Below are 27,270 nucleotides of genomic sequence, written 5' to 3' on the forward strand. Positions count from 1 at the left end.
ATGCTATATATATCACAATGGCAAAAAATTATTTTCATTTTGTGGAGAGTGATAACTCTGGTCTAAGTCTACAGTCTGCATCACACTTAGCGAAACTTAAGATAAAATGAAAATTAAATTTTATGAAGGATGAAGATGCAGTACTGATGATTTTGTTACGAATTTTATTAGGATTTTATTAAGAAAAGAAGGAAAGGACAGAAGGGACATTAGAGGCTTATAAACCAGTTAGAGTTAGCTTTGTGTTTTCAAGAGGGCTAGTACCAAGTTATTAGACATTTAAATTTGTGAGTCAGTGCAAATGCTAACAACTAGTAACAGAAAACTAAAGTTAATTTCCTTTTATGATAGGCTGGCAGATTTGTGTGCTCTTGTACAAGTAATCTATTTCACAATCAACATTTAAGTTAGAATCACAAGAAAGAACTTAGTATTAGATGGAAACCAGATATTTCAGATATTTAGCATTAAATCCAAATTTTACCAATACAGTACCTTTGGGTTTTGGTGGCACCGGACCAAGAAATCCAATATTATCATAAAAATTATGAATAGCACTGGGATTAAAATGTGGTCCTAAAAATGAAAAAAGAATGTGCAATAGTTTTTAAAATAAAATTGGATAGGAAAGCATATCAATTTGTTTCAGTAATTCCAAGAGACAGTACTATGATTCACTTATCTTTTATATAAAGGTGTCAGTGCAAACCAGAATGAGATATTAGTGGTGTCAAGAATACACAGAGAAACTTACTGCCTAAAATACACAATATAAAATGAAGTCAGAAACAAAATCCAGGAGTCCTGACTTCTACTGCCCAGCTCTTCTTAGCTGACTGACCAAGCTCTTTAAATATGACTTTCTTCCCCACTCTTAAATATTTAAGAGCATTTTATTAGTTCAGCTAAGACTTTTTTAATTGTAACTGTATGATCTGCTATGTAGTATATAATACAGGTTTGGATTCGATACTTAGGAGGAACTCCTAACTCCAATTTGCTGTAACACAGATATAGAATCTGAAATTTGAAAGAGGAGAGCACAGAGTTACAACAGTACTTTGGTTGCTAACTAGAGATGCTGAATACAAGACAGAAACAGAAGATGGGAAAGAAGGACATGTACATATGGCTATATTATTTAGAAAAACTTCTTCCCCCTCTTCACTCATATTCAAGTGACCAAAGAGATTTTTTTCCAGCATTTATTATATAAACAGTATTGCAAGTCTCCCTTCTGAGCCAAGTATGAGATAGGAATGACCATGGGATTAAGGAGAATCATAAAGCCAACAAAAACAAACGGCTTAAAACAGTTACTTTCATGGTTCCACTCAAACTAACGTGATGATTTTGCAAACAGTATGTACACCCATAATTTAACACCCACTTTTGATACATGCAGACAGTGAAAGGAGAACATAAAATCAACATTTACAGTTGCCGATGTACTAAGAGCATACTGTACCTCTTGCTTGAAAAAGATCAATCTCTTTGGTTAGGCAATCTATGTCTATCTGCAGCTGTCTGTTACAACTTCTTAACTGTTGCATTTCTTCCAGCTGAAAAAATAAATCTGCCTGTTAGACTAAGTTCTCCCATTTTATCATCAGTTATCATTCACACATAGGTAGATAGCATTTAGTTATTTTAGAAGTGAAGATAAGAGAACCTTCCCTTACAATGACCTTTGTTCCAGTCCAATCATAACCCAACAAAAAGTTTTCAGACCCACTGAACTCTTCTCTTATCAGACTTCAGAGCTGACTGTAAAACTCCAGATTGTCGTTAGAACAGAGCCAGTGGTCCCCCAGATCAATGGCTGATCTTCTGGCACTAAAAGCTTTATCAGTTTCTTTGAGATTGGGACACGCATGAAGAACAAAAAAATACTGTGCAAAAAGCAGTACGACTATTCAGTTGTAGACTGAAACCTTTTGTGACTGCCTTCAAAAGCAACCTCTCACAAAACAGTTGGAACTGAAAATGCTGATGGCTAAATAATGCATGTTCAGTTTCTAAACTGCACTGTTCACCAGCTCAGTTCTAGCTGTACTGCCTATCACTAGTATATTGTCAAGATACGAGCCACTGTTCCTTTAATTTATTATGACAGACCATGCTTGTGGTTTATGTTTATAGCCTACAAACGTTTCAACTTACTGATGGAATTTGGGAAACAGAATTCGATCTTTTCAGCCGCCTTCGTGTCAGATTATTCTCCATTTCATTGACCTCTGATTTTAGTTTATCCAACTTTTTCTTTTGAATCTCAAGTTCTCGTTGAAGTCGCTCCATCCTGGCCTTCTGGTGTACCAGTAAAGCTGCAATACATAAAGTCCCGTTTTATCTACTTTATTATCCTTCATATGACAACATCAGTTAAAGATGAAAGTTAGTATTTGGCAAAATATAGACAAACGTTTCTACAGATTGCTTTTCCATTCTCCTCACAAGAAAGTCTCTGCCATAAAACATTTTCTGAAACAGCACAAATCAATTGCAGACAACGAGCAAATACAATGAGAAAGTCATACCATGTGATAGATGACCATGCAAAATTTAGCTGTATTCTGTAAAAGTCTTTTTCAAGAACCCAGCAAATCTACGAGAACGGCTACCAGAAACCAACAAACATTTCCTTGCACTGTGTTCTGCTCAGTCACTGTAAAGGAGACGGGATGAATGAAATTCCGAAGAGAGCACTGCACGGCAGAGCACTATATATGCGAGGTAAGAACTGAGATCTTGACTTTTATTACTGTTTGGATTAGGACATAACCCAGTGTTCTTTTCATAGCAGGAGACATCAAGCGAAACCAAAACAGAAAGTACTACAAGCAATACTGCTGGTAAACATCAGTTATATTTATCACAGAGGCTGGACTGCATGCCATGTATGTACCCCCGAACTGGGGTGCAGAACCATTAGCTCAGCTTCTAATTTCTATCACTGCTTTCTATTCATACATCAAACAACATAAGGAGGCCTAATTCAGAGACAGCAATGTTAGCATTTAAACAAAATCTTTTTAAACCTACAAAGAACATAAATAGAACATGCAATTAAATTTATACAAAAGTTTAGCTCATTAAAGACAGGTATACTGTTAAATATCACCAAATGAGCACGTAACACCGCTCAAATCAATAATGACTTTCTATACAAATGAAAGAAATATTTCATTAAATAATCTCAACAATCATTTCAACTTCTGCATAGCTGTTCATCCATTAAATTAATAAATCGTGTAAATACGGACCAGCTTTGCAGACTACAGCACTGTGGAAATTATTCAGAAATAGCAACAAAAAAAAGTATTAAAAAAAAGGTAGAAATTTGCCTCTGAAACAAAGCATTTAAACACGACTGGCGGGAACATAAGGTTTTGTTCACCACAGTGTCTTTCAGGTACCAATAAGGTCAAAGCACTAATTTGGCTGGTTAGGTTCCCTGAGTAGTCGCAGCAGGAAAAAAAAAGGCACATCAAAAAGATGAAACCTTCCACATCTTCAGCAGGTAGAACTGCCCTCCGTTGCAATTCCTGCCTGTTCGCTCACCCACACACCACACTTTCTCTCTCGGGGGTTCTTCAGAAGGAGGAACCATGCCAAACTATTTTTGTACAGTGTTAGAGAACTGTAAGGCCTTACTGAGATTCAGTCCAGGCTTTTAAGCCGCATGTGTTCAAAAGATATTGAAATGACAGAGCTGTACTGGTTTCTACTTGGTTTTGTTCAGTTTAGAAGTGTTTATATAGACGGGCAGCTTTATCTGCAGTAGCCACACACCACGCTACAGTAGAAGGTGCAGCTGTGCTCTCACATAGTACAAAAGCATTGCAACTGAAATCCCAAGACACAAATTTTTGTTGAAGACTGAGAATTAGCAGGTAAGTGGTCTCAAAATACAGCCTCCCCTCTCAAACAGCCTTTAGAGACAACTGAGGAAAAGAACTTTGTTCTGCTGATGAACTCCAGGAGCCAGAAATGTAGCTGCAATGATACAGAAAGGAAATCAAAGACTGCCTTGCCCCTGCCCTACTCTTGCAGGGAGATCGCAAAGCCTTTTTCCTCCTAGACTTATTTTCTACTTTTAGACAAGTCCCTTCTGCTTTCATTGCCTCGGTATTACTGGTGAACCAACTCCTCGAAGGCCAGGTTATTGGGATGCGACCCGCAGCAACACAGCTGCACTCTACCAAGCAGGCCCAGGACTCTTCAGACCTGCCAGAACTACAGATGCAGGCTGTCGGTTAGCAGCGATTATGCTGCACGTGGAAGGCGAGAAAGAGTGCTATCAGAGTATCTCCAGGACACACGGCATGGCACGGATTCAAGAGTGAGGCTTTGAATAAGACTGCCTCTTTGGAAGACCATTTTTTTTTCCCTAGCTGTGCTCCTAAAGGGCAAGCAAACAACTCATTTTGATATTCTCCAACATCTGCGGTTCACAAATTCAGTTGTCATTATGGAATCGCACGGGGTGCAGAAAGCACTGATGGATGCCCATGGCATTTTCATTTTCACATCACTTTCCAGACACTATTCAGTTTTTTTCTCCTAGCTGCTTTGTGACTGTTTTACCATTTTAAATTCCCAAATATTTTATTTTAAACACACACATTACAAAATTACTATTATGATTAAAGAAAAATAATCGTTTGCTATTGCTATGCTAAACTTCTATTAAAAATAACTTGGATAAGAAACTGACGAGACATTAGTTCAAGTGGTGGCTTTTATACAGAATTTGGCAATTTTGCATAAATACTCATTTGGCAGCTGTAGAAAAATAATGGGGTGACAAATCCCCCCCACCAGTACTTATTAATAACTAACAGCAATGTAAGTAATCAGCTCCCCCTAGTGTTGATCAGAGCTAGTGAAAATATTAACAAAACTGCAAAGGGCATCTCTGAATTAAAGGAAATTCAGGTACTACATCTAGTGGAGAAACGTATTTGTTGTTTTTTTGACGATCCTGTGTTACTTGCAGGGATGGGATTCCACCTGTGCAGGCAGCAGAGGCACATGCCAGTTTATTCTCTATAGGCTAACTTGCAGTACAAAACAGAAAGGCTCAGGCTTGCACTTACATATTCAGACATCCTTAAAAAGAATCTATGTACTGTAATCACCACAGCACAAGAACTACCAAGCCTGCCTCCTTGACTCGCTGTTAGCGTACCACAATTCGAACAGATTTCGTGGCCGTGTTTCATATTTTCATTATGTGGAAATGGGGTACTGTGCACCCTCAGTGATTTCAGCTTTGCGTTCTACATTCAGCAGATTGGCACGAACAGCGCACTTCCATTCTCTGACAACACGCACGTCAATGTCAAAGGAAACAGTGGCACTTCCCACTAAACAGCTGCAAACCATTTTAATTAAAGGAAGCATGCAACCTGGGAAGACAAAAGACCTTTGCTCCTTCAGAGACCCATTCTAACAGGTATTGAATGTAATGTGTTTGAAAATGTATACCTAATTGTTTTCCCAAAGCATCTGTGAATGTGAACTTTAAACAATTAATGCTTTAGATGATCTTTTGTTATTTTAAGTGTATCTAAGAAAAAAGCTAATATAGGGACACAATGATTCCACCCCACTCTATAGACCTATGAATTTTCATTCTCAAAATTTCTTAGTTGTTACAATGTGGAGAAAGGAGAATTCTAGTAATGCAACTCCTCTGTGGCAATAGGTTTGTGAAATTCTTGGACAGACCTCTGTTCATGCATACTTTCAAAATCTGTACCTGAAGCTCCACAAAATTCCCTTATTTAACATGCAATTTCAACACTTCATACTGATTTTTGTTATCCTCCTCTAACGCCCTTTCCACTTTTTTTTTTTAATGCTTTGAACGAGAGCTCTACTGACGGTGCATATGCCTGATATGCAGAGCCAAATATAATGCTGTATGTTTTCTTATGTCACATGATGCAATGAACTTAAGGACTCTTACAGCACGGGGCACAGCTGTATCTCAAATCTCTCTTTTTTAAGAGCATCTGTAAGGATTGGTTAGTATTTTAAGAAATTTCCTCAGCCTTTTTTCCTTTTTGAAAACTTTAAAAAGCTCCAAGAAGCAAGAAGTGAGAATTATGCAAAATGTTGAGTTACTAAACTAGTTTTGCAATTAATATATTTACATTAAAAACACGGTGGCAAGAGTTGCTAAGTAAACGTACATCCACATAAATACCTATATATCTGGTACAGGTGATTAAGTCTGTAACTATGTATACCAACCCCTCCTGAAGTTAAAGAAAAAAATATGGAAGGGTCAGACAGTCAAAAGCCAAACAGTATTGAACTAAGGGACTTAAGCTTTACTGTATGACAACATAATGCTACAAATTATTACATAATTTCTTTTCTTGATAGCACAGTTGCTTGCCCGTTACAGAGTCTGAAAGCTCTGCAAAGAATGAGCAATTACTAAATAATTGGTTAGCCTCACTATTAAACATATGACTGCATGCATAAACATTTCCGAGCACTGAATTCTCAGTTTCTATATGAGTATCGCTGTTTGTCATCTGTAAGGCACTTATATAACATACTGAAATCTGTTAAGTATATTAGTAAAGTTGCATTACACACTGAAATCTCGTAAGTAATAGGAATTGATACTCTTGTATATACATGACACTGATACTAAATAGATCAGCATAAAAGTTTATCCTCTTCTGGCTGTCCTTTTCAGCATGCTTCCAGTATGATTTTTCTAACATTATTAATTCTTATTGACCTCACTAGTGGAGGGGTGCTGTCAACATTTCCATGAGCAAGTCCCCAGGATCTCAGACTGGAATTCCAGAAAACAAGGAACATACAATTAGCAACTGCTTCTGGAAAGTCTGCCGGCAGTCACTTCCTTGGCATCAAAGTCAACTGCAGAGAGATAACCTAGTATTCCGGGGTAACATGCATGTCTTAACTACATCAGTAGTATCTGAGAATTACCCTACTTGTTTTCACATCATACAGCTTCCATTTCTGGCACTAAGCTAAACAAAAATCTGTGACAGCCTTCTGCTACCCACTGAGATGTAAGGGAGAGAAGAGCAGAGGAAACCATGGCAGAAAACCAGAATGTAATCAAGAAAAGAAAAGGCTGGAGTGCCTACACTCTATTAGACTTGAAATTAAAATCCCTTGGACAACTTCGGTTCTGCAATGTCTTCATTTATCTCTAGACTCACAATTTTGTAACTTGTATAAATACAGAACTACATCTTTTGTGTTTGCCATTTTAAAATCCTCCCCAAAGAGGAATCTGGGAAGATAAACTCCATCACGGAAAACTACACTGACTTTCCTCTGGGACATCAGAGCAAGTTAACTGGTGGTTACGGACGAGCTCCCAGGCAGACAAGCCCTATGCTTTACCAGAGAGCTCCACGTCTATCTGCCGGCAGAGGAACGGCATTCATGACCTGCTCCAGGCTCTGAGTGAGCCCAGTACTCTCTAGTGGCCAGAGGCCATTCTGCTCTTAGCTGGTGAGACTTGAGGTCTTTTTGTCCTGTTACTGCCCACCTGAAATCCTTATCCCACACTATTCTGCCCTCTTCGGGATGACTGTTTCATCCTGCCCTTTTGATAACAAGCTCCAATCCTCATGTTTAGGTATTCTAGTCAGGGCCGTACTTCTGTCTGAAAAGAAACTAAGATGACGGAATAAAGAGAAGATAACTCCTGCCATCAGTTCCCTCTGCTTTTCACCAAAGCAACTACACTTACAGGCAGCGCTTGTCTGTAAGAAGATCCAACACCTTCTATTCTCCCGGGCTGGACCATGCTTATGAATCTGTTTCACTGGAACAAAGTGAAAGAGATCTCCTTGATTTGACACCAAATCAACTCTGCTTTCCACATTCCTTCTACCCCAAGCCAGTTTTAGTTCTCCCTGCCAAGATACGGAGCTTTCTGGGCTGAAATGGAAAAGCTGATGAAAATACATTTTTCTCTAATCAGAGCCAGAGAAACTACTCATCTGTTTTGGCTAAAATTAAAGTGAGACAAGCACCTGGTATGGATGGATTCTGCACAGCCTTGCGAAACTATATATAGCTTAGAACATGGCCTCACAATGGAAAGCACCAAGTAACTTAAATCACTAGTATGTACAGAAAACACAAAAACAAAGCCAACCACCTCTAAGAAAAAGATCCATTTCTAGAAGTAGTAATTAGGACTTCCAGATAATACAGTCATACCAGTAAAGTCAGTCATAAACATCTCAGCTTTCGAAAGATTAAATCGTAACAAAAAGAAAAAATACTGCGCTTATTACAGCAGAAATGGAGCTACATACGCCAGAAGTCCCAAGCACTTCTGAACTTGGGAAACATGAGCATGCTTTAGGCAAACTAGTGAAGGACACAAAAGGAAGGTATTTCTCCAATGTCAGCACTGAAACAAAAGCTACACCAGTCCACAACATGCATCTACACTACTAAAAACTGTGTCTGTGCCTTGGCTTCAGGAACAACTGGGCCCCATATGAGCCAGTCAAAACTTCTGAACGCAAGGCTGCACGGCAGAATTGGGCTTCGTGAACTTGCCTCAGCTTGGTAACGCAGATGCTGATACCCACTGCTTGTAGAGACAACAGCAAGTCTGTCTAGAGCAGCCATCACTATTGGGGGAACAAGAGATGAAGAGCCGGACCTGGCAGAAGTCAGTCCCCCAGTCAGAAAAGGGGAACAGGAGAGAGGACACCCTTCCCCAACAAACACCTCAAATGCAGAGTGCCTGTGAGGTAAGAGTGTTTACAGTAATAGGGATGAGATTCCTCTTGCTTCATTTCCGAGTACCTTAAGTTACCTAGAACTAAAGTAGGCAGGAAAGAGTAAGGAAAGGGGAATACCACTTCTAGAGGGCATTTGTTTCACTGTTCCACATATGAACCCCATTCCTAAGTTCTTTAGTTCTTCACACATTGTAAAACACTGCCTAGGATGATTTAGTTTCATTTAGTTTCGACACCTAACCTTTAGATACTTGAGTTAGGATGGGCTGTTCTCTCACCAACAATATAATTGCCTCCAGAAGTAGTGCATAAGCTAAAATCACTTTCAATTCACTTAATTACTACAGTACTGCAGATGTGCACCAGCCTTACTGTCCTGATCACTGTACTTACACAATGTCTAATCTGAAGCATATTTAGAGTAGTCATGGAACAAAACAGTTTTTTAATGCCAAATTATTTGCTGAGTCCAAAAAGAACCAATAAGTTGAGAAATGATTTTGACAATCCATTCCGAATACTGCAGAGATATCTTAAGACTCATTCAACGTCTTCATCCAAAAGGCCCACAGTAGCTTAATAAACCACCAAGATAGTAACAAAAGCACATAAAAAATATTAAAACAGAAGAAAAAGATTAACAGATTGGGTTGCTGTATCACATTACGTTTTACCCTCCTTTTACACCACTGATCCTTTCCAATAGCTTTCTTTGGTGCGGTGCTCCATCTCAGTTTACAACGTAACAGAAGTATCAAGGCTTTACGCATTTTATTGCTGGGCACACATTAGGAAACAGAGGCATTAGGTCCCACTAACTGCTTCTGAAGTCTGCTTTTCTTAAGTAACATTTGCAAAACCAAATTGTAACTTTTATCCAATGGAAACAGTATCTCAACTGATCCAAAAATCTGCCAGTAGACTCATAACTTTAAATCATCAGGACAAATTGAACAAGCTTAGACATTTCCTTCAGAACAACAAAGAAACAAAGACACTATGACTCCACTTCATTAAACAGATAACATATCTACTTAAGACAAACAGAAGAATTATCTCCAAATATTCAGTTGCATGTCTTTGCCGTAAAAAGAAATCTACGACTCTCTTATAGACCTTTTATTTAGGAAACGCTCAAGAACGCTAAAATTGAAGGTAGCATTAACATCACAAAGGTTATCAATTGCTTCACGTTCTGTAATCTACATACTGAATTGACAATCTGGTTGAAATCTCTACTATTTATATTAAGAATATTACCTTGCGTGTAGGCAGCATCATCAGATCCCATACTCAATTTCCGTGCATCACTGATCCTATCCACATGTGCTAAAACAGGGTCAGTAAGATGCTGGATACCCTCTGGTTCAACATAGTGATCGGGAAGGTTTAGAAGGTTTGTAGGTTCAAAGGTTGGGGAGACTACCCCTGGGGAAACTGCAGGGGGCTTATTTGGAGAAACTGTAATTTTAAAAGTATATTTTGTGTTAGGCTGCGTAACCACCACTCGAGGAGAAGTTGCAGTGGTGCTGTTGCCCACTGCTCGACTCTTGGGTGGATGGTGATGAATAAATGCAGGACCCATGCTTACTTGACCAGACATATTCCTAGAAGTGGCAGATACTCCAGGATTTGTCGATATGAAAAGCGTGGGCTGGTTCCGTACAACTTGATCATCTCCTGCTGTGGCATTTGCTGAAATGTAGACCTTAGGCTGACCACGTGTGATCACTTCATCAGTACTTGGAGGACTGGCCGATATGTAAACAGTGGGCTGACTTCTACTTAATGTCTGGCTGTTGAGGGAAGAGGGAGTAGTGGAGGTGCGAGGGCCAGTTGAGCGCAACTTAGAGGAACTATTTCTTTGTGGTGGTTCAAGTTTGATTTCAATTTGGTTTTTGCGAGGTCCTGTGGATATATTCTGAATGTTGTATTGGCTATGAGCAGAAGATTGTGAGCTACCAGATGAATGAATCATAGGTGCTTGTGGAGTAGTAGGAGAACTGATAGGCATATAGACATGAGAAGTCTGGTGGCCTTGCTGGTTTGGCTGCGTTGAGTGTTGCGATGAGGTATGTGGCGTAGAACTGGATGTAGGAAGAGTAGTCCAAGGACTTGGCTGCGAAGGCTGGTAGACTTGCTGAGGGTGCATAGGATTAAACTGAGATGCCCAGCCTGGCTGCTGCTGCGTCTGTCGAGTTGTACCACTAGGAGCTGTGATATAAGGCCTAATATAGATAGAATTTCCCTGTGGACTGTTAAGTACGGGAGGAGGTACACCATGTATGTGCAAAGACGTAGGGGTATTGCGGCCAGGCTGAATGTTTGGGGCTAAAGTTACCATAATGGGGTTGAATCTGGGTGTTTGTTGAGACAAGTTAGATACTCCTTTGCTGCCTAGGTGAAATCCAAGGTGTTGCCCTGGATTAGAAGCACTAACTGTATTAGCCATTCCAAAGACATTAAATCCTTGTGGAACCTGCGCAGGTGCTGTCTGTGGTTCCTGCTGAAACAGTTCATTGCTGGGCTGACTGGTTTGAAGGTGTCCATCGCTAACGCTGTGAGCTAGAGTCCTACTTCCATTCATTCTACTTCCGTCTCTTACATGGTGATACACATTCTGTGACTGCAAATCCAAATTAAGAGAAGTCATGTGATTTCGTAGTCCAGGAATCCCAGAATCATCCGAAAAACCTAGGTCTCCTTCACCGTAGAGATACTTTGTGCTCTCCTGAGACAGAACTGCACAACAGGCATCCAAATTATTGTTATTCTATAAAAGACAGATGAAAGTTTGACATTACTGATAAAATACCATCATAGTTGGATATATATTTATATATGCATGAAATCATCACTGAAAAGTTAACAATGTAGCAGCATATGGAAAGCTTTAGGTAGTTGGCCAGCATAGCTACTACACATGCACAAGGGGTCTGCATGTGAAGCTTACTAGTTTGAGAACAGCAACTCCATCACTGGCATCAAGGGCAGAGGTCTGCATTGCTGCTGAAGCAATGACACTGACATCTTGGGTCTTGACAAGCTAACATGATACAGTATAATACACCTTGGATGAATACTTTTGCTATTCCTTCCCAATTTCAGAACAATCTGCAGCAATGAGAAGTCTCCGGCTTGAGAAGAAAGTGACAGAAGGCAATTCACGTTACCTGCATATTTCTAGTGAATAACTTGAAACCAAAATAAAAGCACACATTTATTTTAAACATTCTTGCAAAAACTTCAGTACCGGTTATGCACTACCTCCTGCTGAAAATGAAAAGCGAATCTTGTGCAGAGAAGAAACATGCAGACCAAAGAAGTTGTACAGGAGTACATGATTTCAGAAGCAACGTAAAAAATTCAATTTATGCACATACAGCACATGATTACCCTTTTGCAAGATGAAACTATTAATGAAAACCCAGGGGACATTTATATTTTAAACCACTGTTTACAAAAATTTTAAGTACTTGTATTTGTATAAAGTTTCTTTATAAAACTGGTAATAAGATGACTTGGAACAAAAACCACAACCTGGTTATTTTGCTTTTAAAGAACAGTTCAGGAGCAAATTAAGAGTTAATCCTGCTTCTGTATTTCCACAAATTCAATAACATTGTACTCATATCTCCACAATAGTTTCCCCACATAAGGGCTTTTAGAAGAGTGAACATGCACTGGTGGCATAACTTCAGAACACTGTGCTCTGTCCATATTACATTTTCTTACACCACCCCCTGTGCCCTCCCCTTGCCCCCCACCTGAAGAAATAAAGGTTAATACTTTAAGCCAGAAGAGCACCTGTTAAGGCCCAGATATTATTAAAATTAAATAGGTGTCAAATTTATCCAAACACACAGAACACCAGTTACCAGAAAGAATACAAACGATCAAGGCAAAAAATGCACATGCCAAGTAGTAACATTATCAATTAGTTAAAGAATACACAAGCAAGAAAGTGATTCACACTACATGCTTTGCAAAAACAGTTATCTCTGTTAAACTAGCACACAGTAGCTCTCATCTTTAAGCAAGATAAGAGCTTAGAGAGATGCGCAGACACAGCAAGACTGTCTCTATCTGAAAAAAAAGAAAAAAAGGAAGGACATAACAGAAGTGGGAGGACAAGCCTAAACTCCACCCACAAAACCAAAACTATGTGTTGATACAGGCCAGATGCAGTTCTGAATTCTTAAAGAAAAACACCAAAACCAAACATCAAAAAGACACCTTTAAAAAAAAGAAAAAAACATGATTCCCTAAAGGCTGTCTAACTAGCCAGTCAAATAAAAGAATTGTTGCAGAAAAGTCTTGAGAGCGATTAAAATGGGCCAAATGATTTTATGTATAATGGCTCTAGCTTGGAGTAAGGACAAAGTAATGAAATGAAGTTAGTAGTGAAGAAAGGAATCACACTAACACAACAGTGGGTAAGAAAATATAACAACAATAGCCTTGTACTCATTGCAGAGAACAAAAGGGAGCTAGAAAAGGGACAAAGATAGGATGCCACAGAAAAACAAGCTAGAAATCTTAAAGGCAGATTTTGCATGAACTTAAGTGAATTAAAATTATTAACAGAAAGGCCAAAAATACCAAACCAAAAAGGAACAGGCCAGGCTTGCAAGGCCCTTACATTCAACTTGAATGCATTTCTTTGGACAATTTTTTTTTCTTTTTTTAAGACTGCATCCAATCAATTCCAAAATTTCAGTGACGTCAATGAGCAAATTGGAGAACTCAAGGGGGAAACGGGGGCACATGGAGCCCCTGTCATCTTCTGGCTGGCAGAGGCAGAGTTTCAACCGCTTCTAGCTCTTTATAGATCAGAGAACCGGTTGATGGCAGAATTGAGCATATTCCAGCAAAACAATACCCCTCATCTTAGCTCTGCCCATGTCCCAACTGAGTTTAAAATGTTGGCACCCTGAAAGAGAAAGAAAAAAAAAGAAAGAATAAGAATGTTGGAGGGAAATGAGGAAGCAAGGAGAGGATGTAGACTTGAGGAGCAGGTGGTTATAAAATGCCCCGGACAAAAAAAAAGAACAAAAGGGGACAATGTCCACAGAGAGGGGAAGTCGCAGCAACTCCTTTAAGTGAGGAGAAGGGAACAGCTGAATGCAGGAAGCTTGCTGGGAAGAATGGAAGGATACAGAACTTTCCAGGAACACTCAATGCAGTCAGCCCAAGAAAGCAGTAAGATTGTCAACTCCCTAGATGACACAGGTTTACATTTCACCTATTAGATTTTGGTTGGTCCCCTGGTTTCACGATACTAGATATTGCTTGGCTACTTTAACAGTGGGCAAAGAACAGCATTGAGGTATCTGTATAGTATTCCTGCACGATTTGTAGTCTTCTGAATAAACTTTTGTTGTAATGAAAACCTCGTCACTTTTAACTGCATAACTGCTTAACTTCTTTTGGGTTCTCTCATGGGGAATATTATACTTCCTGGTTTAAAAATAGCCTCTCTCTGACACATCAGGTACTGGGGGGGGGGGGGGGGGCGGCAAGGCAAATCGCACCATTTCTTATGTAGTATAGTAAGTACATTATTGGTTATATTTCTGTTACCACATTTATCAGAAATTCCTTTCACCATGCTCAGCTACTAGAAGGCAGAACATGGGATACAGACACTGTCCCAGAAGTACTGCAAATACATGTAAAAGTACCCTCAAACTCTGCTTTCCAATCTTTACCACCACCTCAAGTACAAAGTTTCTCAGATTGAAAAGGTTATTTTGTTTTTTAAAGAGGGCTATCTTAGAGTAGCATAACTAGAAGATGTTTCAAAGGAATCAGAACTCATGAATTTCAAAGAAACACCAACCTGACAGAATTGTTGGTGAGTCTTAGAAACTCTCAGCTCTTGCATAAACAACTATCAACAAAAAAAGTTAACTTTCCAGTGTACTGAATTAGTGTAATAGTATTGCACATATCACCTTATATGATTTTTAAGGCTCCTTTTTACATTAAAAAAATCACTCTTCAGTGTTACGAAGACTGAGTCTCCGAAGAGACATACGCTAGCTTTTGAAGAATCAAGAATTACACCCAAAAGGTGAATATTGTTGCATTCACTGTCTACTCCATTGACCTTGCTCAACAAGCAATTCTCTTGTTTGAATAAAAAAAATTATACAAATTAGATGAGTCCTACAGAGAGCTAATATGAAAGTGGTGAGGTACTATCCTGAGAATGAATACAGGCTATCTATAGTCTGGTTCAATTTCCCCTTCAGCTAAATAACGAAAGAGAAAAGGTTAGGGCAAGCCTGAAACCTCACAAACCCTCCTGTGATTCGAAAACAATTTTCTCAAGAACTGCAGTTTTCACAAATTCTTACTCTATTTCAAACAGAGTTATGATGAGGTAATGAAAATACAAGCATTCGATTGACACAGTCACACTTCTACTCCCAACAGTACAAACAGGCACAGCACTGCGTTTGTATGCATGTATGGGTGACTATATATACTTATATATGAAGTATATACATATATGTATTTTACATGTTAAAATACATATAAAAGTAAGACAATCAGCATTCTTTGTATCATAATCGTATCATAGCCACAGATGTCATAGCCATAGTCCAGAGACAACCAGCTTCTGGGAACTCATGGCCATCTTTCTCCCAGTCAAGTTGTGTATACTGCTGATCATGAGTATGCACACAATCCTCTATTATCCAGAGTACTCAAAGGCTGAATACTTCAGATAATGACAAAATCCAATCAGCATGGGTACTTTGGGATAACCAGAAATGCAAAGCAAACACATTTAAGCAAAACAGTTAAGCCTATCAGCATTTGTTAGCTCTGGGCATTCAGGTGTCCCTGTGTCCTGCTTCCTCAGGCTTTGGTCAGGCTTATTAAGTCATCTGCCAAAGTAACTAACGTGATGTTATACAGCAGAAGTGATATAAAATACGGGCATATGCAATGTTGCATTTGTGCAGCACTGCCTTAAATTACCCCTGCTGGACTTAAGTTGGCTTTGCATCTCTCTTTTTGCCACAATCGGCTTTAGCTCTTGAGATGGCCGAAAGGCAGGAGCATACTGATTGGAAAAGTGGTAGTGTCCATGCACACGCTGCTTTGGTTTACCTTGGGCCACCCCTGACTAGACACGGAAGAAGAGAGGCCAATTTAACATTTAGCTCACTAGGCAAAATAAACAAATTGGCTGTGTATATTTGTCTCATTCAAAGAGGAAAACAGAACGAAAAAAACTGCTTTCAGTGCAGACACCCACACATGATTAGTTAATATTTAAAGTAAGTATTACCACTTACTCATACGGTCTTTAACAGAACACTGACCTGTAACATGCATCTGGATACAACACCTTCAGGTACCTCAGGAAACTTCTGTCGCAGGTCATGTAAAACCTGAATATCAATTTGCTGGCTTCCTTGGGCCATTCGTATATTGCCTGGTCAGGATTGTTTTTCAACAGGCAGTTTTAGGCCTTAGTAAAGGGAGTACTCATCTCTTCTGTCCCAGCATTTTCTGAAAGAGGGAAGAAAAAATTAGGGCACTGAAAACATGCACTTCTGATATAAAAAACACCAAAAAAAATAAACAAAAATTCCTCTGCGATTATTAAATATAAGTCTGTATGTCAGTGTTCTCCCACACCACATCTCTGACTAACAAATTGCCCTTCAGACACTCAAAACCTCACAAATTGCTCATTTATAGGTACATCTCTTGATCAGCTTCCTTTTTTTTTTTAAATGTTGAACTTATAAAATGTATTAGGAATAAGAGACACTTGATTAATCAAAGTATTAAAATTCATGGTTTTAAGATCAGCATTTACTTATTTAAAACATGAACAGAAGCAAAGAAGTTCACACCAAAAAAGGGGAGAAAGTCTTAATTCAGCTTGAGTGTACTTAGAGTTACTTTTATCTTCACCATTACTGTTTATTACCAGAAAATTGTGGCTAGAAGCTCAGTGTTTTGTAAATTTCAAAATTTATTAGCAATATCCTACTCTTTTTTACCCAACATACCTGTGAGATTAGGACTACAAGAAAATAACCCTGTAACAATTTATGTTTCTTCAATTAATTGTTTCTTTTTTAAAAGAAATTATGAAGATTGTATCACAATCAGCCAACCAACACATTTATACAAGGTATCTGTCCTGAGCTTATGGTATCCACATGTTATTACCAAGATCAGTCTCTAGCCATGAAGTTTGGAAGAACGCACTTGTGCATTAAGCAAAGAAATGCTGTTTGTTTTTTTATGGTCATATTTATTTGTAATATTAGTTTATACGAAGTAGTCAACTCCAACATTGTCTTGGTTTTGGCTGGGATAGAGTTAATTTTCTTACTAGTAGCTGGCACAGTGCAGTGTTTTGGGTTTCAGATGAGAATAATGCTGACAACACAGGGATGTTTCAGCTGTTGCAGAGAAGGACTCTGCATGCAGAGCCCAGGACTCTTCTGCTCCTGGCACTGCCCAGCCAGTGAGGAGCCTGGGGGTGCACCAGGAGCTGGGGGGGGGACACGGCCAGGACAGCTGGCCCAAACTGGCCAGAGGGATGTCCCATGCCATGGGGCACCATGCTGAGCAATAAAACTGGGGGAGCTGCCTGAGGGTGTGTGCAGCCACTGCTCGGGGTCTGGTTGGGCATCGGTCACTGGGTGCTGAGCAGTGGCATTGTGCATCGTTTGCTTTGTGTGTTATTATCCCTTCCTTTTTTGTCTTAAACTGTCCTTAACCCACAAGTTCTATTCCCCAACCCCCCCAATTCTTTAATTCTTTCCCCCATCCCACTGCAGGGGGAGTGAGCAAACAGCTGTGTGGTGCTGAGCTGCCTGCTGGGTTAAGCCACAACAAACATTCATTTACCTCTTAAGTTCACAAATCTTCGAACATTTCTGTCAACATATTCACTTTTTCCTTCCCTTTTCTGCCTGCTTTTCTTTCTCTTTTTCTCCTCCTGTATCTTGCCTCACGCCCAACAGGCACCCCTACTCCACCACTGTCACTTACACACACAGCCTTCACCGAGCACTACACCAGCTCTTTCCCTCTGCAACATGTACACTGCTACAAGCAACATCTTTAGTCCAGGAAAAGTACTCTAAGAATTAAATTGGTTTGGAAACATTTGAATTGCTGCCTCTTCCTTAAGAGACTCTTCTTTCTGTTAAATATCTCACACATGGCTAAAGAAGTAATTTAAGATGTGCTCAAATCAAAAGAGAAGAGTTCTCACAAAGCAAAGCCCACACCAAAAAAACAGATTTAATTTTGGTGTTGATTTTATGCCTTTTTTTTTTTTTGAAGGTCGGTAAAGAATAGGGGATGAACTAATTTTTTTTGTAAAAACAATGGATAAAAAATAAAAGCTGGTTATGTGACAGATTATTAACTTATTTTGCTCCCTTGAGTACCTTATTTTTGTGCCATAAACGCTGTCTGGATGCATGCCCTTTTGTACAGTGTCTCTTTAAGAATACGGGTACAGATTCTTATCTCTAACCATTTCCCCTGATACTACTTTAGACCAATTATTTCCTCTCATATTTTGTCCTCATTTGGCTTTCACTTTGCTCTTTCTTCACTAGAAATTATTAGGCTAACATTCAACACAGCACAGGTTTCTTCTATGCTTAAGATGGGTGTATTTTTATTTATTTTTTTATTTTCCTTTACTTTTAGTCAGTGCTTATGAACTCTAAATGTAACAAGGACCTTCTCTTGCTGCAATGCGCTCACTCAATGTCTATCTTTTGAGACAATTTAATTCCTTTGAGATTTAAAATACCATAAAATCCACACCAGTCTACCCCATATATTCACTGAAACTATCTTCCTCTACAAAAGCAACCAATGAGTCCAGTGACTCAGCAGGGCTCCTTGCTGAGCCCAGTGAAAAAAAACAAACAGCATTTCCAGTTACGAAGACTAGTAGCTATTGGAAAAAACTGGTGCATGCGACTGGAGCCCCAAACATAACAGACACTCCTCACCCCCTCAACATTTGCACCCCCAGTGGAGCTTCTCTCTTCATATCCCTTCCCCCTCTCCATCTCTGCCAAGGATTTCTCCTACCTGTCCAAGTAAGCTCTAACTGATGTGCTAAGGTGCGCAACTGCTGGCTGCAGAAGCTGCCCCCGCAGGCTGTCCCTGAACCCATCAGCCCAAGCTCTTCCCAGCAATCCCACTGCCACACTCCCTCTGTAATATGCCTACAGGCTTGTTTTCCTGTACCTCTAGGCTCTAAAAGTGGACTACTAGCGAGTTAACTGGGGAGCATTCATCCTCGTTTTCTCATTTTCTAGTGCATTAACACTAACACCGCATTAAGCGTCATGTATTGCAATGCCACGGCTTTTCTAAGACTGGAAAGATAGAGACAAAGTGCAAAGAACTGATGATGAAGCAGGAAGCACATGATTTCCAGCAGGGATCACAAGACAGGCATAAAGCCCTTCCAGGACGGAAGGCCTGAATCACTCCGTTATAAGACCTCTCCAACTCTTCTGCCTTCTCTGGTCTGAGCTGGTAAAGTTACCAGTCAACTGGTAATTGGCCCGCGCCAGAACACTTCCAATAATAGCGGACCATGGTGAAACAGCAACGCGTTACCCTTCAACTTTCTGCCAACAATTCAAGAATAGCTCTGGGGAAGAAAAAAACCCATCAAAATATATGTTACTCTGAGGACTGTCTACATGCACTACGCTTGGAAAAAAAACTCATTAGCTAATAAAATAGCTAAGGCTGAAGGTCCTAAGAATATTCCAGGAAACATCTGCTCATTATTTCAGTCCAATAAATCCCATCCTCTATGATACAATCACAATACATATTTAATTAAAAGTACGGGAAAGGACAGGAATTTTTGTTGGAATACTCAGAGATGCTTTGAGAAAACAGACCACAATCCTACCCACAGTTTTTAGCGTACGTAACAATGCAATATTCTACTACTGAAAGCAATACAACTTCAAAAGGCCTTAACACACGATAAGTATCAACCAAGACTGTGAGAACTGGAAACTTAGATTATGCAATTCCTCCCCAGAACACACTTTCTGTTTATGTGACTATGCAAGGTCAGCTTCCCTTTTCTTCATGCACTTCATTAATGGAGACAGAGCAGCACAACTCTTCGAGATCTGGTTCCAATCAGACCTGTGCAATTAAAAAACCTATGTGGAAACAGACAATATGAAGATGTGGGAAAAGAGTGTGCAAGGTTCTGGAGTTCTTGGTCCTACACAAGTCAACTAGAAGCAGAAGCACACTTTCAACACTACCAGCCACTGAACAACTAGCTCATCTAGGACAGACACACCTGCACTAACCCTGCAAAAATTTACTCTGTGTAACCCGAGTGCCACCTCAGAGAGGCAGAAACAAACACTTAAGGAGACTGCTACTACACAAGGCACCCTATGGCAGCTGCCACCAGTCCTTAAGACCAACAACTTAAAGGTAGCATGGATATACCAAACAAGCAGTGCACATACCTCAGACTGAGATTTTGACGTACCTACGAGGCCTCAGAAGCTGTAACACTGGACAAGCAGAAGATCAAAATATTCTGAAATCCAACTATACATTTGAAAAGCAACTGTGTTCACAAGTGAACTGAGGCAGCAAATCTTGGCTTACACAATTAAGAGAATTCATCCTGGGCAGAGAGGGACAACAGCAAGTATATAATCTGAAACCCAAACTAGTTTTTTTTATTCTTTAAACAGAAGAGTTTTGCTGTCTAATGTTATGGAACAAATCTACATATTAAACACAACATTTACATAAGCACTGTTAAAAAAGGCGGCTAAGAATTGCAATGGTTAAAATGAAGTCAGGAAACAGTCTTTCTACACAAGCCCAAGTATCGGAGTTTCCTTTCTCTTCTTCCCCTTCATGTGGCTGGGGAAAAGCCTGGTACGCACAGCTTATAATAGACTGAATCAATGCCTCACTGAGACATTCATATTATTTCTCGAATGGTTTGGAGTGGTAAACAGCTCTGAGTGGTGACGAAAGCAATACTATTGATACACTTTCTTTAAGGAACTGCTAAGAAAAATACTGATCTGCAGAGAGAAATGAAAAGCAACTGAAATATTCCATTGTAATCAGCTATAACTGCATTGCAGTGCTTCTCTAATTAAAAGCCAAAGCTGGCAAAATCACAGCAAGCCCAGAACAATGCAGAATTTTGTTCAAAAGAAGGAAATTGATTTAACTTGTTCAATACCAAGTGCCATTTTTTCCATCGCTCCTTGATGGAGTAATCCATTAAATTGCAGAAGAAACAGTTAAAGAAACCCTCACATGCATCCTCCTAAAACCTCTTAATTTCCCCCCTCAATTTCTCTAACCTACGTAAAACTAACCCATACCACAATACACTGCATCATTATCTGTAACTTCTATACTTCTCATTCCCTTTGTGAAGTACTAAAAAAAAAATTGTATCTACTATTTATATAATTTCCATCTTTTGCCTGATGAATCAGATTGGCAAAACAGCATTTTCTGCTGTCTTCAAAAAGATTAATACACACTTTCCCAGCTCTTACCACAAAAACTGCATGGAAAAAAAGTCATGCATCAACTGCTTTCATGAAAAACTTTTTTTTGTTTATCTAGAACCTTTAAAACCAGAAGAACAAATTATTTTGTATTCTAGCTCATTTTTCAGCGTCTGGAGTCTTGATAGAATGCCCAACATCCACTATTTCCACATTTAGTACTCAGAAACAGCATTATGAACATACTTTAACAATTACCTTACATTCCAAAGAAGTGCTGCCTTTAAAACTTCCTGCACCTTCACAAGGTGTAAGATGACCGATGGGCACCATTCAATGTTTGCAAAATGCAACTATTTGACGGTAGGATTTGGTATTTGGGAGATATTTTATTATCATACTTTTAAGTCCCAGATGCTTACCACCAAGAAGTTGCACGCAGTTAGTGCACAAGAGCTAGAATCAACACCTATTTTGTAATTTTAGTAAAATTACTACGATTTTTTTGGTATGCACGCATCAAATTTGTCAATGTGGTGGAATATGATTATATTTGCTGCAGTACAGGAGAAAATAAATGCAATAGCTCCCTCCCACTATCTTCATTTACAGATAAAGATACTCAAAGTCCTGTAGTTAACATATTCACATTCACAAAACTTTTTTTTTTTCCTTTTCATTTTCAGCAACGACAAGGAACTCATATGGCTTCACTGGCAGTTTAGCGTACAAAAAGTGCACTTGCATCATACGAGCATTAACGTCCTACTCCAATCCTTACCTGAAGGAAAACCTACTGCCTAACAAATATTTAGAGATTATTAATAAGCAACACCGTGTACTGACCATCTGAATGGGCCAAAATTTCAAAAGTAAACTGGAAAATCTACTCAAGAAATTATCAGTAGAAACAGCAGAAAGGAATATATATATGGCTTTATATTTCAGCTATATCCAAGTAAATTGCTCATGCTACCCTGTAGCTTTAATCTGATCACATATGATCTGTGTTTTACTGGGTTCTAAAAGACGACTAATTGCTCCGAATCACGTTGTGTTACTCACAGAGCTAAAAATGCTGGAAAAATAAGCATTTTAAAAGCTTATTTTGGGAACCTGGCTGTAAATATTTATTAAGAGGGTGCTATGAATGCAAGAACAGGAGCACACTTCCTTGCATTAAGGATGCAGATTACAGATCCGCACATAAAAGACCGCTCTAATGACAGCAAATTCAACGCACCAAGCTGCAATGTGAGACCAGTAGAGGTTGCTAAAGTGCCTGTTGAGACAGCAGCCAAGGGACTTCGGGCATTTCTTTTCATGGGTCTAGGAGGTGCAGAAAGACAGCAGAAATAGATAAGCAATCGTAAAGACAAAGAAGAAAAACAACCCTCTACCTCCAGTTCCTTCCGTAGAACCAGCAAGCCCCCCAGTTCTCCCAAACTATTCACCTACCCAATGGCTACCTCAAAAAAGGAAAGCCAGCTTCTTCCCTGTGCGCCACCTCCATGCCTTCTTGAGCAGTACCTTCCCCCACATACTTAAGTTTGCTTTTTTCCTGTTATCTCACCTGAACATCTATCCAAGCACCAGGTCAATACCAAATATAAAAAACCCCTCTGTTAACCCTGCTTTTTTGCCAGATCCCAATTCTGATGCATCACTCCAAGTTGCTAGTTCAATTGCAGACCAACTGGAGCCCACTTCCCATCAAGGACTTCCTTACACCAAATGGCAGGAATCAAAGTAGGGCAGATATAGATATTGCTATCATTTCCTTCAGCTTTCTTTCATGAAAATATAGAGGTCTCTGGTCTATACTTAGAACTGGTAATCACATCATAAACTTAGGAATCTCTACCCACAAAACACCCCTAAATGGGATCTCATTCCTCTGGCAGTAACAAGCAGCATAAGTTAATTACCAGTGCACAATTGTTATGCATCAGTACTTTCCCCATGAATTACATTTTTGTATCCCCATTGCCTGAAAAAAAAAAAATCAGGTAAGTGCCACAAGTTAAGTGCTTGCAACTTGCCTCCCCACCCTCTTACATAATGACTTCCACACTTACTTTCCTTTCTTTTCTTTCTAATCTCTGCCTGCAAGTCCTTGTCAAATGGAAGACTAGAAATTCCTGCCACGTGTGCCAAGGAAATGGGGAAGGAGAAAAAAAGAAATCAGGGGAAATCACTGCATGTAAGGACACCTTATATTAAAGACAGCCTCCTAGCTCCAGGGAGGACTACGCTGTTTTAACTATAAAACTAACAACATGCATTGGGTGTGGGGGCATTAGCAAGCAAATTCCAAGAAAAGTAGGACCAAAACTGCATGAATCTTTGAGAGATTGCAGTATAAAATACATCTAGAAATTTAACAAGAAATAATGAAGTAATCTTTTCCCCCCATGTAACCCCAATACACTTTTTCTGAATGGTGATGTGGAGTCAAAAGGCAGGCTGCCTGGACATGCATTTTCTTTTCTTAAAATTGAGAGAAATTAGGTAAGGGAGAAAATTTTGAAACAAGAAAATTCCACCACAGACTTCCATATTTTGTCTGCAGAAGGGATTATGTGGAACAACAGAATATAAGAGCTTACACTAACATCACTTTAAATACATATATTTAAAGAAAGAGCCCTGTAGGAAAGGATCTGGGAGTTCCAACTGACAAGAAGATGAACATGAGCCAGCAGTGGGCCCTGGCAGCCAAAAGGGTCACCCTGTCCTGGGGCACATCAGACACGGCACTGCTAGCTGGCTGAGGGAAGGAAGTGCTGCGTGTGGTTTTGGGCACCACAATGTAAGACGGATATAAAGCTGTTAGCGAGTGTCCAAAGGAGGGGTACCAAGATGGTGAAGGGCCTAGAGGGCAAGCTGTATGAGGAGCAGCTGAGGTCCCTTGGTTTGTTCAGCCCCGAGCAGAGCAGGCTGAGGGGAGGCCTCATGGCGGCCTGCAGCTCCCTCACGAGGGGAGCGGAGGGGCAGGCGCTGAGCTCTGCTCTCTGGGGACAGCGACAGGACCCGAGGGAACGGCATGGAGCTGGGACAGGGGAGGGTCAGGCTGGGGGTTAGGGAAAGGGTCTGCACCCAGAGGGTGGTCGGGCACTGGGACAGGCTCCCCAAGACAGTGGCCATGGCACCGAGCCTGACAGAGTTCAAGAAGCATTAGGACAATGCTCTCAGACATGGTATGATTTTTGGGTGGTGAACTCCTGTGTGGAGCCAGGAGTTGGACTTAATGATCCTTGTGGGTCCCTTCCAGCTCAGGATATCCTACAATTCTATGAATTTCATTTTTATAAATACATTATTCAGCTTTTCTGTGGTTATTTAAGTCATTTCAACAGTCTTTATATATAGCATCTCTACTTGAAACAGAATAATTTTCCTATCCAAAATGCAAGCTATCTTCCACTCATTACCATTCATCTCCTAACAAAGACAAAAAAATCAGCTTATCACAGTTTCAGGTCCTACCCCCAACCTACTAAGCAGTGACACTTCTATTCAGTTATTTACTGAATGTCTACACTGCACTGTTCTCAAGCCAAACACGAGAATGATATAGAATACAAAACTGATTCAGCCACGTGGTCATAAAAACTCAAAAATTGAAAAATCAGAGTTACAAACACAGCATGGCTAAGAGTTCACCTCCATGTGCAGTACTGGATTTAACAGTACAGCAGACATGTACCAAATAACGATGAGTATGATCAGAGGAAGATGGAGAACTCTGCAACAGTTCAAAGAGATAATCTGTTCCTTTGGAAAAACTACTCAAAGTGACCACAGTTCGAAGAGAAGCACAAGTTGGTATTTTTCCCCCAAAAAATCATTATTAATACTCACTCCCAGAAATAAATATTTAACACATTTCATAATGTCTTTTTAACTCCTATTCTGAATAACAATCTGCTATAGTAAGTCCTGCTGCAAGAATTTATATGTGAACATATAAAATACTTAGAGGTTTGATCTGTCAGGTATTTCCTTGGAAACTATGAGCACTTGGTATAATTACCAATTATTTTTCAAGGAAAATTAGTTAGTTGGGGTTGTACTTATGTTAGTCAAATAAAAATTATTTTTTAAAAAATGAATTCTTTTAATTTTTGCCATGTCGGCCTTGGTACTATACACATTAAGGGTTTCTATTAATGGATTTTACAAGAACTTTATAAACATATTTTTGAGGGTGGATGCCTATACAGCTAATTGAAAACAAGGGCACTTTACTGAGGGTCATTCTGTGGATTCTAACAAAGCACAGCTAACTTTTTTCATAGCTCAGCAATATTAATGAACTTTACCTACAAGCACCTTAGAAATGAGGTTTCTCAGATAAATATAACTAATTCCTCAGGACTACAGCTTCATTACAGAAAAATCTTGCACAACAGTTATCAAGTTTGCTTTAACCTATCGTTACAGGTGACAGGTTGAAAACTGATCTGTATTTTCCATGCAATATATTAAACAAAAATCTGGATCTGAAAATTCTGAAATTTGTAAAATAAAAAAAGTTTCTATTTTTTTTACTGTAGACATAGATGTGAAGAAAGAAAAGCATCTCAAAGAGGGCTGAGAAGGTATTTTAAATTCTTTCTGCAATTACTCTCAAGGATATACCCATCGATTTAAGAGCAGTACTTTGCATTTGCTGTTCTGTCTGCTCTGTTCTTCCAAAACCATTAGAAGCTTTGCACTGCAACAAATACTGAACACCATATATATCTTAAATACAGTACTTAATGGAAAGTCGCATAAGTTTACCTCAGTGAAACATTTTCTCTACCTCAGAAGAAACCACGTGCTTTGCCTATGCCTTGCAGCACGTGTAACATGGCAAATGTAGGGTGTCATATGGAAGTGAAGTAGACAAGGTAAGAATTGCATTACATAACCCAAACAGTGTATTTTTGTGAATTAACAACTCTAAATGCTGCCTGCCCGCATTAAGATTTCAATCTTAGCATCCTTCAGGTCAGTTCTACACAGCTAATCAATTATCTTCTCCTCTGATCAAATTTATTCCCCTTTTTATGCATCCATATATTTGCTTCCATTCCTTAGCTTCCCTACACACAAAAAAATCCATCATTGATTCAGTAGAAGTTCAAGCAGCAAGTATTGACCTCTGTATCCTTAACTGTGGTTTTTATCGGGTTTCTTTTACAGATTAACAGTATGAGAAAGCTACCAAGTATATTCCACATTTTTTTTTTTCCTTCAGAGTGTTCTCTATGACCAGAGCACAGCTTTCATAAACAAAATCCTATACAAATTCACAGGATTCTACTGTCACGTGCAGGTATCAATATTTTGAAGACTACTTATTATTTCTAGCAATGAGATTTAAAAGGAGAGAAGACAAGATGAAAGAACACCACTGTGTGCAAAAATGGAGAATCAGAGAAAGAAGCAGGAAAACACACACCTACATGATTTTTATTTAAGATAGGCTGAAAACAATGACAGCCTACACACAAGCAATATTTGCTTAATTAAGCATGTTTTTCTCTCCAACTCACTTCACTAGATTTCCTTTAAAATCTTAGTTTTTGATTGATGCTTCAGAAATGAAAAATTCAAAAGCTTCCTAAAATGAAGTGACGATTTTAAACAAGTTTAAAATGGAATTAGATGCTATAGTCTCTTACAGATTCTCTGGTCCCAGTGCACACTAATGTAACAACATAAGAAATATTCCCATGAGTCAGACAGTCATTTTAGCCCAGTGCTGTCTCCCAACAGTGGCAACAAAAAGCATGAAAAAGCCTGAGCCTTTTTGCTACATTCCTCTCATATCCAACAAGTACGCACAGCTGTTTGATTAAGGAAGTTAGAGAGCAAACCCCCATCTATTCCCTTTACAGACCTGTTGACCAGTATTTCCTCCCTCAGACACATGGACCATAGCACCCAGTACTCAAGAGGTTCACCAGGGC

General features: G+C 39.4%; 1 protein-coding gene across 2 annotated transcripts in view; it reads right to left on the bottom strand.

Annotated features, from left to right (window-relative positions):
• Nucleotides 1-27,270, bottom strand: part of TAB2 (TGF-beta activated kinase 1 (MAP3K7) binding protein 2) — a 62,707-nt gene that overhangs the window by 2,807 nt on the left and 32,630 nt on the right. Inside the window, exons 2-6 of one of the 2 annotated variants that reach the window (XM_083829978.1) lie at nt 16,109-16,298; nt 10,029-11,541; nt 2,164-2,324; nt 1,469-1,562; nt 496-576 (exon numbers count right to left, since the gene is read on the bottom strand). In XM_083829978.1, coding sequence (XP_083686104.1) covers nt 496-576; nt 1,469-1,562; nt 2,164-2,324; nt 10,029-11,541; nt 16,109-16,210 — 1,951 coding nt within the window. In that variant the 5' untranslated portion in view covers nt 16,211-16,298. Of the gene's footprint in view, nt 1-495; nt 577-1,468; nt 1,563-2,163; nt 2,325-10,028; nt 11,542-11,721; nt 12,518-16,108; nt 16,299-27,270 lie in introns of those variants that run through there. The other variant, XM_083829979.1, reaches the window with a different exon arrangement.

The sequence above is a fragment of the Anser anser genome (assembly GCF_964211835.1).
Source record: "Anser anser genome assembly, chromosome: 3".
Classification (NCBI taxonomy): Eukaryota; Metazoa; Chordata; class Aves; order Anseriformes; family Anatidae; genus Anser; species Anser anser.